Source organism: Rhinatrema bivittatum, chromosome 2, assembly GCF_901001135.1.
Source record: "Rhinatrema bivittatum chromosome 2, aRhiBiv1.1, whole genome shotgun sequence".
NCBI classification, from domain to species: domain Eukaryota; kingdom Metazoa; phylum Chordata; class Amphibia; order Gymnophiona; family Rhinatrematidae; genus Rhinatrema; species Rhinatrema bivittatum.
Genome location: NC_042616.1, coordinates 139,708,973 through 139,721,036, shown reverse-complemented (window position 1 = coordinate 139,721,036; position 12,064 = coordinate 139,708,973). Strand labels below are relative to the sequence as shown.

The 12,064-nt window shown below is 45.2% G+C and overlaps 1 protein-coding gene across 2 annotated transcripts in view; it reads right to left on the bottom strand.

The window, feature by feature from the left end:
- Nucleotides 1-12,064, bottom strand: part of ENKUR (enkurin, TRPC channel interacting protein) — a 177,090-nt gene that overhangs the window by 60,934 nt on the left and 104,092 nt on the right. The window contains exons 4-5 of one of the 2 annotated variants that reach the window (XR_003854490.1): nucleotides 7,729-7,875; nucleotides 6,114-6,276 (exon numbers count right to left, since the gene is read on the bottom strand). Coding sequence is in view for 1 of the 2 variants with exons in the window: in XM_029588673.1 (XP_029444533.1) it covers nucleotides 7,729-7,875 (147 nt within the window). In the remaining variant the exon portion in view is untranslated. The remainder of the gene's footprint in view (nucleotides 1-6,113; nucleotides 6,277-7,728; nucleotides 7,876-12,064) is intronic. The other variant, XM_029588673.1, reaches the window with a different exon arrangement.

Here is a 12,064-nt window from a genome sequence, read left to right as displayed (position 1 = left end):
TCAGCATTGTTTGCTTAGGGCTCGATCTGGCAGGGGTTGAGGCTTCCTGCCTAATTTTACCCTTGCGCTTTGTATGCGGCATAAGGAAATCTATCACTTCAAATCTTTAACAAAACAAAGCTGTAACTTCCTCCGGCTTCTGTAATTTCTCTATAATCCTTGCGGAGACATGAACAAGGTCCAAGCTAACGTACTGGGCAGCCTCTCAGCCTTCACCGGCCTAAGCCGGACCAAGCCGGCGCGCCCCTTACGGAGCGCGCGGCTTAGGCAGCACGCCGTGACGGCGGGGCGCCGCCTATCTTTTGATTTTATAGGGCAAGGGGCACCCTTCCACCACTCACGTCACTCGGCTCCGCCCACTTTCACCATCCTGCGGTCAGCCAGGTCTCTCGGGCTGATTAGGGGATTCAAACAAAGTTATTCCGGGGGAACCACGCCAAGTGCAGGTAGTAACTTGAACCTCTCACCTCCTCCTTAGGCTCCCCTGGTGGTATATTTCAAGCTGTCTAATAAAAGAACTAACTCTGTGTTTGTGTGTCCTGCATTTAGCCCAGTACTGTGGCGCCTCATGGGGCTCCTCCCCATGGGCGTGGTCATCTGCCACAGTACCCAAGAATCTACCCAAACACCGCTTAACCATAACAGATATCTAAATGGTAGATGAAATTTAATATTGCCAAGTGCAGAGTGATGTTCATATGAAAAGTAATCCAAACTGTAGTTACATGTTAGGTTCCATATTAAGAGTCACCATCCAGGAAAAGGATCTAGGCATCATTGTGGACAATACATTGAAATCCTTGTGTGTGGCAGTCAAAAATGCAAACAGAACGTTATGAATTATTAGGAAATGAATGAAGAATATCATAATACCTCTGTGTGACTGCTTCTACAGGATTGTGAGTTCTGGTTGCCACATCTCAAAAAAAAGATACAGAGGAACTGGAAAAGATTCAGAGAAGGGAGACCAAAATGATAAAGAACTGGAACAGTTCTCCCATGAGAAAAGGTTAAAAGGTTAAAGGTTCTTCAGCTTGGAGAAGAAAAGGCTCAGGGGAAATATGGTGGAAGTCTATAAAATCATGAGTGACGTGAAATGGGTAAATGTGAATCACTTGTTGACACTCCATAAAGTTGCTAATTAGCACATTTAAAATAAATTGGAGAAATACTTTTTCACTCAACACACAAATAAACTGGCATTCATTGCCAGAGAATGTGGTAAAGGAAGTTAATGTAGCTGGGTTTAAAAAAGGTTTGGGCGAATTCATGGAAGAAAAGTCCATAAACTGTTATTAATCAGGTAGACTTGAGGAAAGCCACAGCTTATCCCTGGGTGTAAGCAACATGGAATCTATTTATTTGGAATCCTTCCAGGTACTTGTGACCTGGATTGGCTACTGTTAGAACAGGATACAAGGATTGATGGACTCTTGCTGTGGCTCAGTATGGCAGTTCATATGTTCTCCCTTTGCTGCTTATGGCTCTCTGTCACCCCACCTCACATAACATAGTAAACGATGGCAGATCCAGTCTGTTCAACAAAATATTTGATATTTAACTGCTGCTCCGTGCAGGTTACTCCCATGCTTACTGTTCAGGGTTGTAACTGCCACTTCATACAGGTTACCCTCATGCTGAAATGTTATACCTAAAGATACCACAAATTACGCTGTCTTTTCACTTCCATCCTCTAAGCCACTAGTGATCCTATGTTCTTGTTCCATGCCCTTTGGAATCATTGATGTCTTCACCAACTCTTTTGAGAGGGCATTCTATGAGTCCACCACCCTTTTCGTTAAGAAATACTCCCTGATGCAGCTCCGAAGTCTCTCCCCTTGGAGTCTCATATCATGATCCCTAGTTCTGCAGCTTCTTTTCCATCAAAAAGTTTTGATTCCTGTATTTAAAAGTCTGTATCATATCTCCCCTGACTCTCCTCTCCTCCAGGTAACTTGAGCGACAGCGGCTTGGAAACAGCTAGGAAGAATATGGAGGCAGAGTCTGGCTGTTTCCCTTCTGTGCATTTTATTTACAGTGAACAAATCAAAACAAGCAGTGAAGCTCATTTTAACTTCAGGTAACTCACAATCTTTAAAAGAAGCAGCTCTTAAACTCACGGTCCTTAAACGTAGCAGGTCTTAGCGCATAGTGGGTTCCTGCCTGCTCCTCCCTTCACCCAGGAATCCCTGTGCATTTGGATTTTAAGGAGGACAAGGTGAGATAGCTGTGTCTTGTCCTTTAAGGTAGTCTGAGAGAGTTTTCTATATACTCCCTTACAAACCCTTCAGCTCAGTTCAGCATTGTCAGGATGAGCACCTGCCTGAACAAGGGACACCTCTCCGGACAGGAAATCTGCATTGGCATTTTCCTTTCTTGCCCTATGTCGTATTCGATAGTTGAAGGGCTGTAGGACCAGGAATCACCTTATCACCCTCGCATTGGACTCCTTATTTCTGTTTATCCATAGGAGTGATTGGTGATCCCTTATGAGCATGAACTGCTGTCTCATCAGTTAGCCTTTTCCAGCTTAAGGTTCGGGTGTCAGCAGACCCAATGTTGCATAAGCTATTCCAGGCTGTCTAGGAAATGTTCTAGTGGAAAAGCTTTGGCTAATTCCACTCTGGTCTTCCCTTCTGGGCACAGCCACTTCCAAGTGACATCCTTGAGTCTGTGGAACATGTTCCTTGTATTTTCACCAGCCTAAAGAACACCCTGCCAAAATGGCCGTGGGTAAGCTTCCGGGGTGAGTCCCGCCACTCTAGAATGGCGGTTTTGGCTTCTTGGTATGTGGCCCTCCCTTCCAGACTGGCGGTTTGGAAGGCATCTTGACTTCTCTTGATGAATAGATTCCCAGATAGGTATTACACCTGTCCTCTGGCCAGCCTGCCTGTCGTCAGTGCATTCAAAGTTATTTAAGAAACCATCAGAATCTTCTCCTGGTGTCATCTTAAGTAGTGTTGGTGACATGGGAATTAGACTGGTTACCACAGTTTACACAGCTTGCACTGTCTGTGTTAGCACCATATCCTGCTGCGTCACCTGTTCTTGCAGTGCCTGCTGCTGATTAATCTGGGATTGCAGGGCGTTCTGCAGTTGCTGCTGCCCTGTAGCAAGGACCTGAATTACTTGCTCCATCTCCACTTCTTTCCAAGCCGCCTCCCAAACTGGGTCACTCTCCAGGGAAAAGAGATTGGGGGGGGGGGGGGGGGGGAGGGACAATAACCTGCTGGCCTGTCGGGCCCTGACTCACTTCTTGAACCCTGATTGTACAAGTGAGGCTAGCCCCCTTAGTGCGTTGTATGAAGGTAGGGTGAGTAGAACTGGGAAGCCCAAGGAAAAAAAAAATTCTGAAGGGTTTTTTTTTCTCCTCTGCTGCTGTGGTTGTGGGCCCTTACCTGTGCTTCCCACTTAGGCAAGAGATCCTACTTCTTTTTTGTATTTAAAGATTTTATTGTCAATCAATGCAGCAAGTAATATAAAGAGATCCTACTTCTAACACCACATGTGGTAACTTGGGCGACAGCCAGGAAAAATAAGGAGGCAAACTCTGCCTATTTCCCATTTGTACAATTTATTTACAGTGCACAAATCAAAAACAAACAGTGCAGCTCATCTTGACCTCAGATAACTCACAAACTTTAAACGTAGCAGCTCTTAAACTTCAGGTAACTCACAGTCCTTAAACAAAGCAGGACTTTGCAAATGGTGGGTCCCTTCCTGCTCTCCAGGGCCTGCTTAAACCTTCTTAAACTCTGGTGAGGGGCTCCTCCCTTCACCCAGGAATCCCTGTGGGTTTGGATTTTAAGGAGCACTGGGTGAGACAGCTGTGTCTGTTCCTTTAAGATAGTCTGAGGAAGTTTTCTATATACTCCCTCACAGGATCCTCCAGTCTCATCTCATAAGTCTTTTATAGACACCAAATCATTTTGGTTGCCGTTTTTTGGACTGCTTCTCAGGTCCAGTACTTCCTTTAGAAAACTAGATTGTTGCCTGGAGTGCCATAATTTTGGGGCTGGCAAAATCCTGCCAGTGTAAGGCCCTGAGGGGTGCTCTGCAGATCCAATACCAGCAAAGGGAGGGCTGTGCTGAAACCATTACTGCTGGTAGGAGGGAGCACTAGGCTGGAGTTACTGCTAGTAGGCAAGCTGGGGGAGGGAATGTATGATCAAAGACTTACCTGCGCTGCCAAGTAATCTTGCATCGGCCATGCCACTTCTATACTGTCTCTATCCTTTCTGAGATAACGTCTTCAGAAATGAACAAGGTATTCCAGGTGAGGCCTCACCAATGACCTGTGCAGGTACATCATCATCTCCTTTTTCTTGCTAGTTATGCCTCTCTCTATGCAGTCCAGCATCCCTCTGGCCTTTGTCATCATCTTATCACATTGCTTCATCACTTTCAGACCATTGAAGGCCTCTCTCCTGGTCCATGCACATTGAATGCTTGGCCTTGATCTAATTTTCTAGTCACCCAATCAAATAAATCAATTAGATGTGTATGACACAACCTTCCTCTGGTAAAACCATATTGCCTCACATCCTGCAACCCACTGGATTGTAGATAGCTCACTATCTTTTCCTTCAACTGAGTCTCCATTAATTTTCTCACCATTGAAGTAAGACTTACTGGCCTGTAGTTTCCAGCCTTCTCTCTGCTATTACTTTTGTGAAGCAGGACCACAACCACCCTTTTCCTTTCTTATAGCACCACTCGCCTCTCGAGGGATCTACTGAATAGATCTTTCAGTGGACCGACCTGCACCTCTGAGCTCCTTCAGTATCCTGGTGTAGCATATTTGGGCCAGCTGCAGGAACAGTTCAGAAAAACATTGACTGGACCAACTTAGTTATGGTGCAGGTATTTATTTACAGTGCTTCAAAGATATAAGAATCAAAATAGTAGCTCACCTTGCGTCAGCCACAACTAACAGGTAAATGTCCACTGCCTGAGTGTATCGTGAGGTCCTACCCACTCCCTGTGGCCTCCCCAAATCTTTCTAGGCCTGGGTTCATATGGAATGGTGAAGGGAACTCACCATTCCTGTCCTCCCTTGCGGCAATCTGCCTTGAGGAGGATAGGGTTAAAATCTTGACCCAGGCTCCTTAAGGTAGAATAAGGGTATTGTCTGTACACTCTGTCATACCTGGGATGTATCACATCAAGTCCCATGGACTTGTCCATTTTCAGTTTTGCCAGTTTCATCCAAACACTCTGTTCTGTATATGGGGTGGTATCTATCCCATACTTATCCATACTCTTGCCAACTAGAAATGGTACTCCCCTGAATTCTTCTTTAATGAAAATTTAACTGAAGTATTTGTTTAATTTTCTTATTTTTCATTTTTCTCTACATATTGTTTCTTGTCTCTTTTCTTCCACTTGACCTTTTGCCATCTTGTCTCTTTCAGCTTCACCAAATATTGTTACCTGTGTTTCTCTTTTGAGTTCCTTTGTACTTTTTGAATGGTGATCTGTTTGCCTTTATTTTTTTAGCTGCCTCTTTGTAGAACCATATTGGTTTCCTTTTTCTCTTACTTTACTTCTTTTCCTCTTATTTTTATTTGCCTCTGGCTCTCTTTCACATACACCCTCATCACCATTTCTGCCTTGCCTCACTCCTGACACTATTTCTGTGTCTTTCACACACACCTCTACTCCCCTATCACCACCTCTGGCTTTTCCAGACACGCCATCCCCCTCTAGCTCTCTCAAACCCCCTCCACTCCTCCACACTATTTTAAAAACAACTCTCCTCTCCCACATGGCTTTCCTGCAACCTCCTATCCTAACCCTCTCTCACTTCCTTTATTCTTCCCACCCTGGCCCTGGTTCCATCACACCTGCTACAGAACTCATGGAAGCAAAGACCTTGGGGTGGCAAAATGAAGGTCAGCCAAATTTTTATTGATGACTTCAGTCCTGGGAGGGAGAAAACATTCACCCTCTCTCTCCTCTTTCTAGTATTTTTTACCTTCAGCTTTCCAAACATTCCTTGCTTTTCATGGTATACTCCCAGAAGTATTCATCCCCTCTTGCATCAACCCACCTCAAGCATTCAAACCCCCCTTGCACTGGAATCCCCCAAAACATATAAAACTTGCATTTACCTCTTTCCCCCTCCTTCCATTGCCACAAATCATTATGACCTGACTGGAGCTTCAGGTGACTCCTTCCTCTCCTCTGCTGTCAGCTGGGAGCACAGTAATCTGCTAGGACTGGGGTGGTGTCCTCTCCAGTCATTCCCCTCTGGACAGCATAGCAAAGAGCCACCTACAGAAAGCAGGTGAGGTGGAAAGTGGACAGGATGGTGAGGGTTGGAACAGGGGTCTGACAGGCTCTTCTCTACTGTCCTGTCAGCGCCAATGTTACCCCCTCTCCTCCTGTCATCCAGTGTTGCTAGTTGTAGGTGGGGGTGGAGTGGGGAGAGAAAAAGCAGGGAATAATGGAGAAAAGCCTCTGTCCTTGTCTCCACATCATCCAGAAGCAATGCAAGGACAGAAGAAGTAGAAGGGCAGGATCAGGGAACAGAATGGCTCTCTTCTGCTCTGTTATGCTATGTGTACTCCCTTCTCCAGCCATTCTTCTCCTGACCTTCACAGTGCTTCCCAGCTGATATGGGGGACAGGAGGCAAGAGGCACATTTTGGATATGAAAGAGCCACATGTGGCTTATGAGTCACAGGCTGGCCACTCCTGACCTAGGCACTTAAATTTTCAGCTGAAAATGTTCTTAAATCTAGGTGGCAAAAACTTGGTCATCTAGTTTTAAGCCATTCAGCCTCGGGTGAAAATAGGCACTATTCTCCCACTGAGTTTCAGTGTCTGTTCTTCCTACTGCTGCCTTTCCAAGTTGTTCAGGTGGGCTGCGAGAATGCCCCCCACCCTGCCATCATATTCCATGTTGCAGGAGTAGAACGGGTCTGCCAGCCCCATTATGATCCTGCCAGCTTCCTGATATCTTTAATTAAGTGGTCTCCATCAATTCCCCACCTCCAATTCTCATCCCCCCATAGGATCTCCCATAGCTGCCTATGCCGAGCCATGAGAAAGCTAGATATGTTCCTCTCTGCTTGGCATTCAGCATTGCTCTGACAAGCCTCTATTGTCTTCCCAGCTTGGCATGGGCAGGTTTGGAGGTATCTTTTGGGGGGATGGAAGTTTGAGAGGAGGGAATTGATAGGGGCCACTTAATTGATGACTGTCACGATCCCAGCTGCTAGGCAGCCTCCCCAGCAGCAACAGTCCACATGCAGCCATGCTTGCTCCTGTCCTATCCACCTACTTGATGCTCCTATGATTCAGCAAAGCCAGCCCTATTTAGCCCTGCCTCCCTCACAACTTCATTGAGTCACTCTGACTTTGCATTGGATCACTTTACCTTGCTATGCCTTGCCTTGCTTTCCTGCTGTGTGTTCTTCTTGGCCTCCTGCCTTGCCTTTTTTTCCTATGCACAGTACTACTTTTCCCTGCCCTGTCCATGCCCACTTTTTAGCTACTTAAATTTGCGTACCTTGAAAAATAGGCATCTAGATTTAGGAGCTGAACCTTGTCAGTTTTTAAAGAGGCACCTATCTCCTTAAGTTGAGTGCCTAAGTCCTTTGACAATTTACCTCTAAGCATTTTCCCCCATACACAAAATGGGAGAAAACCTTTAGTAAATAGGCCCTTAATTTTGCTCATGTTTTCAGTAATTTTAACATAACACAAAATTCACAAGGCTTACCAACAGCACATCGTCCCTTTCTTCTTGGGAAAGTTGCTTCATGGCCCCCTCCCTGAGGCGCGCCTTCACATAGGCATCATATTCTTCCTGAGCTCTCTTCACTTCCTCATTTTTCTTAGTCAGGTACTTAGGATTTTCTCCATAGTCCTGAATATAAAAACAAACACAAGGGTAAAAGGGTTTGTTAAAAGCATATATAAAACTAACTGGAGTAAAAGTGCATTATTAATTTTTTATTGGTAAATAATACATTTCTAGGCAGGGATCGTGCTTTCCTTAATAGGATATTATATTCTATAAAAATATTTTGTAAATTTAGGACCCCAGAATCTATAAGCATATTGAAGAGTGGAACTTGCACATGTAATTTTGCAACAAATATGGAAAAAGCAGCTTCCGGATAATTAGATGGGAGGCCATGTGGTACAGACCAACAAACCTCAGGAATATGATAGCAGTGAAGTGGATGAGTCAGAAGAGAGTGAGTAAGCAACTAAGAAGGATGAACTACTAGGGAGGGAGACTGTAACAGGGTAGAGAAGGGACCTATTCATTGTTATAGAGTTACTGAATTAGTGAGTGCAATCCAAGCCAGGGTTTGGATCTTTCCTGCTGGACAGGTGAGAGGCTCGGATTCAAATCTGCAGGGTTCAAGGAAACAGGCTTCCCCGATTTGGGTACAGACACACCCAAATCGGGGAAGTCTGAAAATCCTAGCCTAGAGATTGCTGGCCAGAAGGATGAAGACTCTTCTTCAGAAAACATGACATTCTGAATTCTGGTATATCTGTAGTGTATAAATGCCTTGCTTATGTTGCTGTTAAGAAGTTGTCTTTTAATTTCTATTTAAACTGCTGGCAAGAAACTGTGCTGTTTATATTACTGAATTTGTTTGGCCTACCAGCCTTAAAAAAAACCTTCCTGAACTGTTTCCAGTGTGTCATAGTTTGCCTGTTCCTGCACGCATCTCTACATAAAAGCTGCAAGTGGATTATTCTCTACCACTTTTACTTCAGAGGGTGGAAGAAGTCTTGTCCGAATCATGACTAAATTCTATTGTGGCAGAAATCAGCATGGTAGTATTACCCCTCCATGGCAGCAGTATGATAGAGTGTGTATATATATGTATCTGTGGGGGGTGTAAGGCAGATCTTAACAGTAGTAGCATTAACCGTCCAAAGTGGCAGTAGTATCACGAGAGCAGCATATCTTAGTGGTGGCAGTACTTCCTTCACTGCTAGAGCAGCAGGTCCTACAACACATGCCAAGTTTGAGAGGTCTAGAATGGGTAGATGTGAATCAATTATTAACTCTTTCGGATAATAGAAGGACTAGGGGACCCTCCATGAAGTTAGCAAGTTGCACATTTAAAACTAATCGGAGAAAATTAAGCTCTGGAATTTGTTGCCAAAGGATGTGGTTAATGCAGTTAGTGTAGCTGGGTTTAAAAGAGGTTTGGATAAGTTCTTGGAGGAGAAGTCCATTAACTGCTATTAATCAAGTTGACTTAGAGAGTAGCCACTGCTATTACTGACATCAGTATTTATTTATTTATTTATTTATTTATTTATTTAGAGTTTTTCTATACCGGCATTCGTGATTAGAAACCACATCATGCCGGTTTACATACAACAAGGGATGTGAACAAAAAACTAAGTAGCACGAGATCTACTTAGTGTTTGGGTACTTGCCAGGTACTTGTAGCCTGGATTGGCCACTGTTGGAAACAGGTTGCTGGGCTTGATGGACCCTTGGTCTGAACCAATATGGCAATTTCTTATTTTCTTATGAGGCAACCAACACTGGAAGTGGAAAGGTGGCTCATTCAGCAGAGAAGACGAGGAGAGGGCCCCTGAGGAGCGGGTACCCGAGCGTGTATGTGAGTGTATGTGTGTGTATGGGGGGCAGGGCAGTTTGACGGTATTCCAAAGTGCAGGGGAAACCACATACCAGAAGCATCACTGCTGAGCCTAACCAAACCATCAATAAGAACACAGTATCCAGTGGGATGCACAGCCAATCCTAGAAGCATGGCAGTAGATAGGAACAAAGCAATTGGATCATCAGAAATATCCATTGTCAGACCCAAGAGGCAACAGCCCCAGTGTGTTGAGTGCACATCAGCCTGGCAATACCCGCAACCAATACTGGCCCAGAGCAGCATGAGCAACGGGAAGAGCTAAATGATTTAACCGACAGAATGTAACAGGAAAAAGACAGAAAATGTTGGCTAGCAGTACAAAACAAAGAAGACAAGCAAGGAACACGAGACCTGTCAGATTGTTAGCCACAATACACGAGACACGGGAATTTCTCATGCAATGCTGTATTTATTCATAACAGAAAGGATAACAGGTTCTCTTCGCCTTCATTAATTTACATAGTAACATAGTATTGACAGTAGAAAAAGACCAAATGGTCCATCCAGTCTGCCCTGCAAGTTTCTTATGGAAATAACTGTCACTCTGTATAGGTTATCTCCATGTTTCTGTTAAGGCTAGTTACTGCCGCTCCATGCAGGTTACCCCCAAGTCAAAACCAAGCTCTGTGAAATCCATATCAAAATTACTGCTATCAATATTTTTACAGGGTGAGTAGCAGACTTCTTGATAATTTATAAAATGCTGCTTGAATGTGCTATGCTTTTGGACTTGGCTGTAGAAACAGTCCTACACTTTTCCCCTAATGTCTGCATTTTCAATACCCTGAACCATAAAAGTCAGGGCCCTGACCTTTCCCCCCGCCGCTGAAGTGGAGAGCGATGTTGCAGTTGAGTCAGAATCATGAAAGTTGGTTAAGGGTAGTAATCCCCATGCCTTCAGTTAAGGGAGGTAGCTGCTGCTCGATGCAGTGTACCCCCTGTGGTAACTTGGTGACAGCAGCTTGGAAACAGCCAGAAAGAATCAGGAGGCAGACTCTGGCTGTTTCCCATTTATGCAATTTATTTACAATGGAGAATAAAATGTAAAGCAAAATCAACAAATGATTCAACTCACCTTAACTTCAGGTAGACACATAGTCCTCAAACATAGCAGGTTTTCTCATACAGTGGCTTCCTGCATGCTCCCCGGAGCTTGTCTAAACTTTCCAGGTTCCGAGTTCTTAAACTCTGGTGAGGGGCTCCTCCCTTCACCCAGGATTCCCTGTGGGTTTGGATTTTAAGGAGGACCAGGCAAGATAGCTGTGCCCAGTCCTTTAAGGTAATCTGAGGGAGTTTTCTGTATACTCCCTCACATACCCTCCCCTCAGCTCAGCCTTGTTGGAATGAGCACCTGCCTATATTAGGGACACCTCTCTACATAAGAAATCTGCATTAGTGTTTTCCCTGCCTGCATTATGGTACATTTTATAGTTGAAGGGCTGTAGGGTCAGGAACCATCTCATCACACTCGCATTGGACTCCTTGTTTCTATTCATTCATAGGAGAGGTCGGTGGTCTGTTATGAGTGTGAACTGCTGTCCCAGCAGGTAATAGCGCAAGGCCACTAAGGCTCACTTGACTGCCAAGGCCTCCTTCTCAACTGTTGAGGAACACCTCTCCCATGGCATCAGCTTCCAGCTAGTGTAAACCACAGGATGTTCTTGGCCATCCTTTTCCTGGTCTAAGACTGCTCCCAAGCCTATTTCTGAGTGAAGGGTTCAGTGAAGTCATCAGGACTGGTTTGAAGCATATCGCCTCTTTCAGAGTCTGGAAGGCTTTCTCTGCTTCATCTGACCACTAGTTCTTCTCTGGTGCTTTCTTCAACACCAACCTTGTGAGAGGCTCCGCCTTTTCTGAATAATTGGGGATAAACCTTCTGTAGTACCCTGTAAAGCCTAGGAATGATCATACTGTTAGGATTCTGTTAGAATAGTTGGTAAGTGGCCCTGGGCCGAAGTGAGAGGTGGTACCGCCCACAGGGAGGAGCCCCGTGAGCCTCACTGTCGGGAGGCAAGGTCCCAGCTTACGTCAGACACAGAGACAGTCTTAGAGTTTTTATTAAAGGGATAGAAGCACTACTCGCAGAGTAGTGAGACCCAGAGGCACAGGGTTGGTGAAATAGGGAATGCCTACAGGAATACCTCTGTAGAGTTGGTAATGGTCTGCAGAGCGGGGTACACCAGCGAGGTCCTCAGTAGAGATGGTAGTGGCCCTCGGGAGCGGGCTACACCAAGGAGGTCTCTAGTAGCGATGGTAATGGCCCGCGAGGTGGGGTACACCACAGCGTGTCCTCTGTAGAGATGGTAGTGGCCCGCAGAGTGGGGTACGCTGGTGAGGTCCTCAGTAGAGGTGATAGTTGTCTGCAGAGCAAAGTGCACAGATGAGGTCCCAGTAGAGATGGTAATGGCCCGTGGA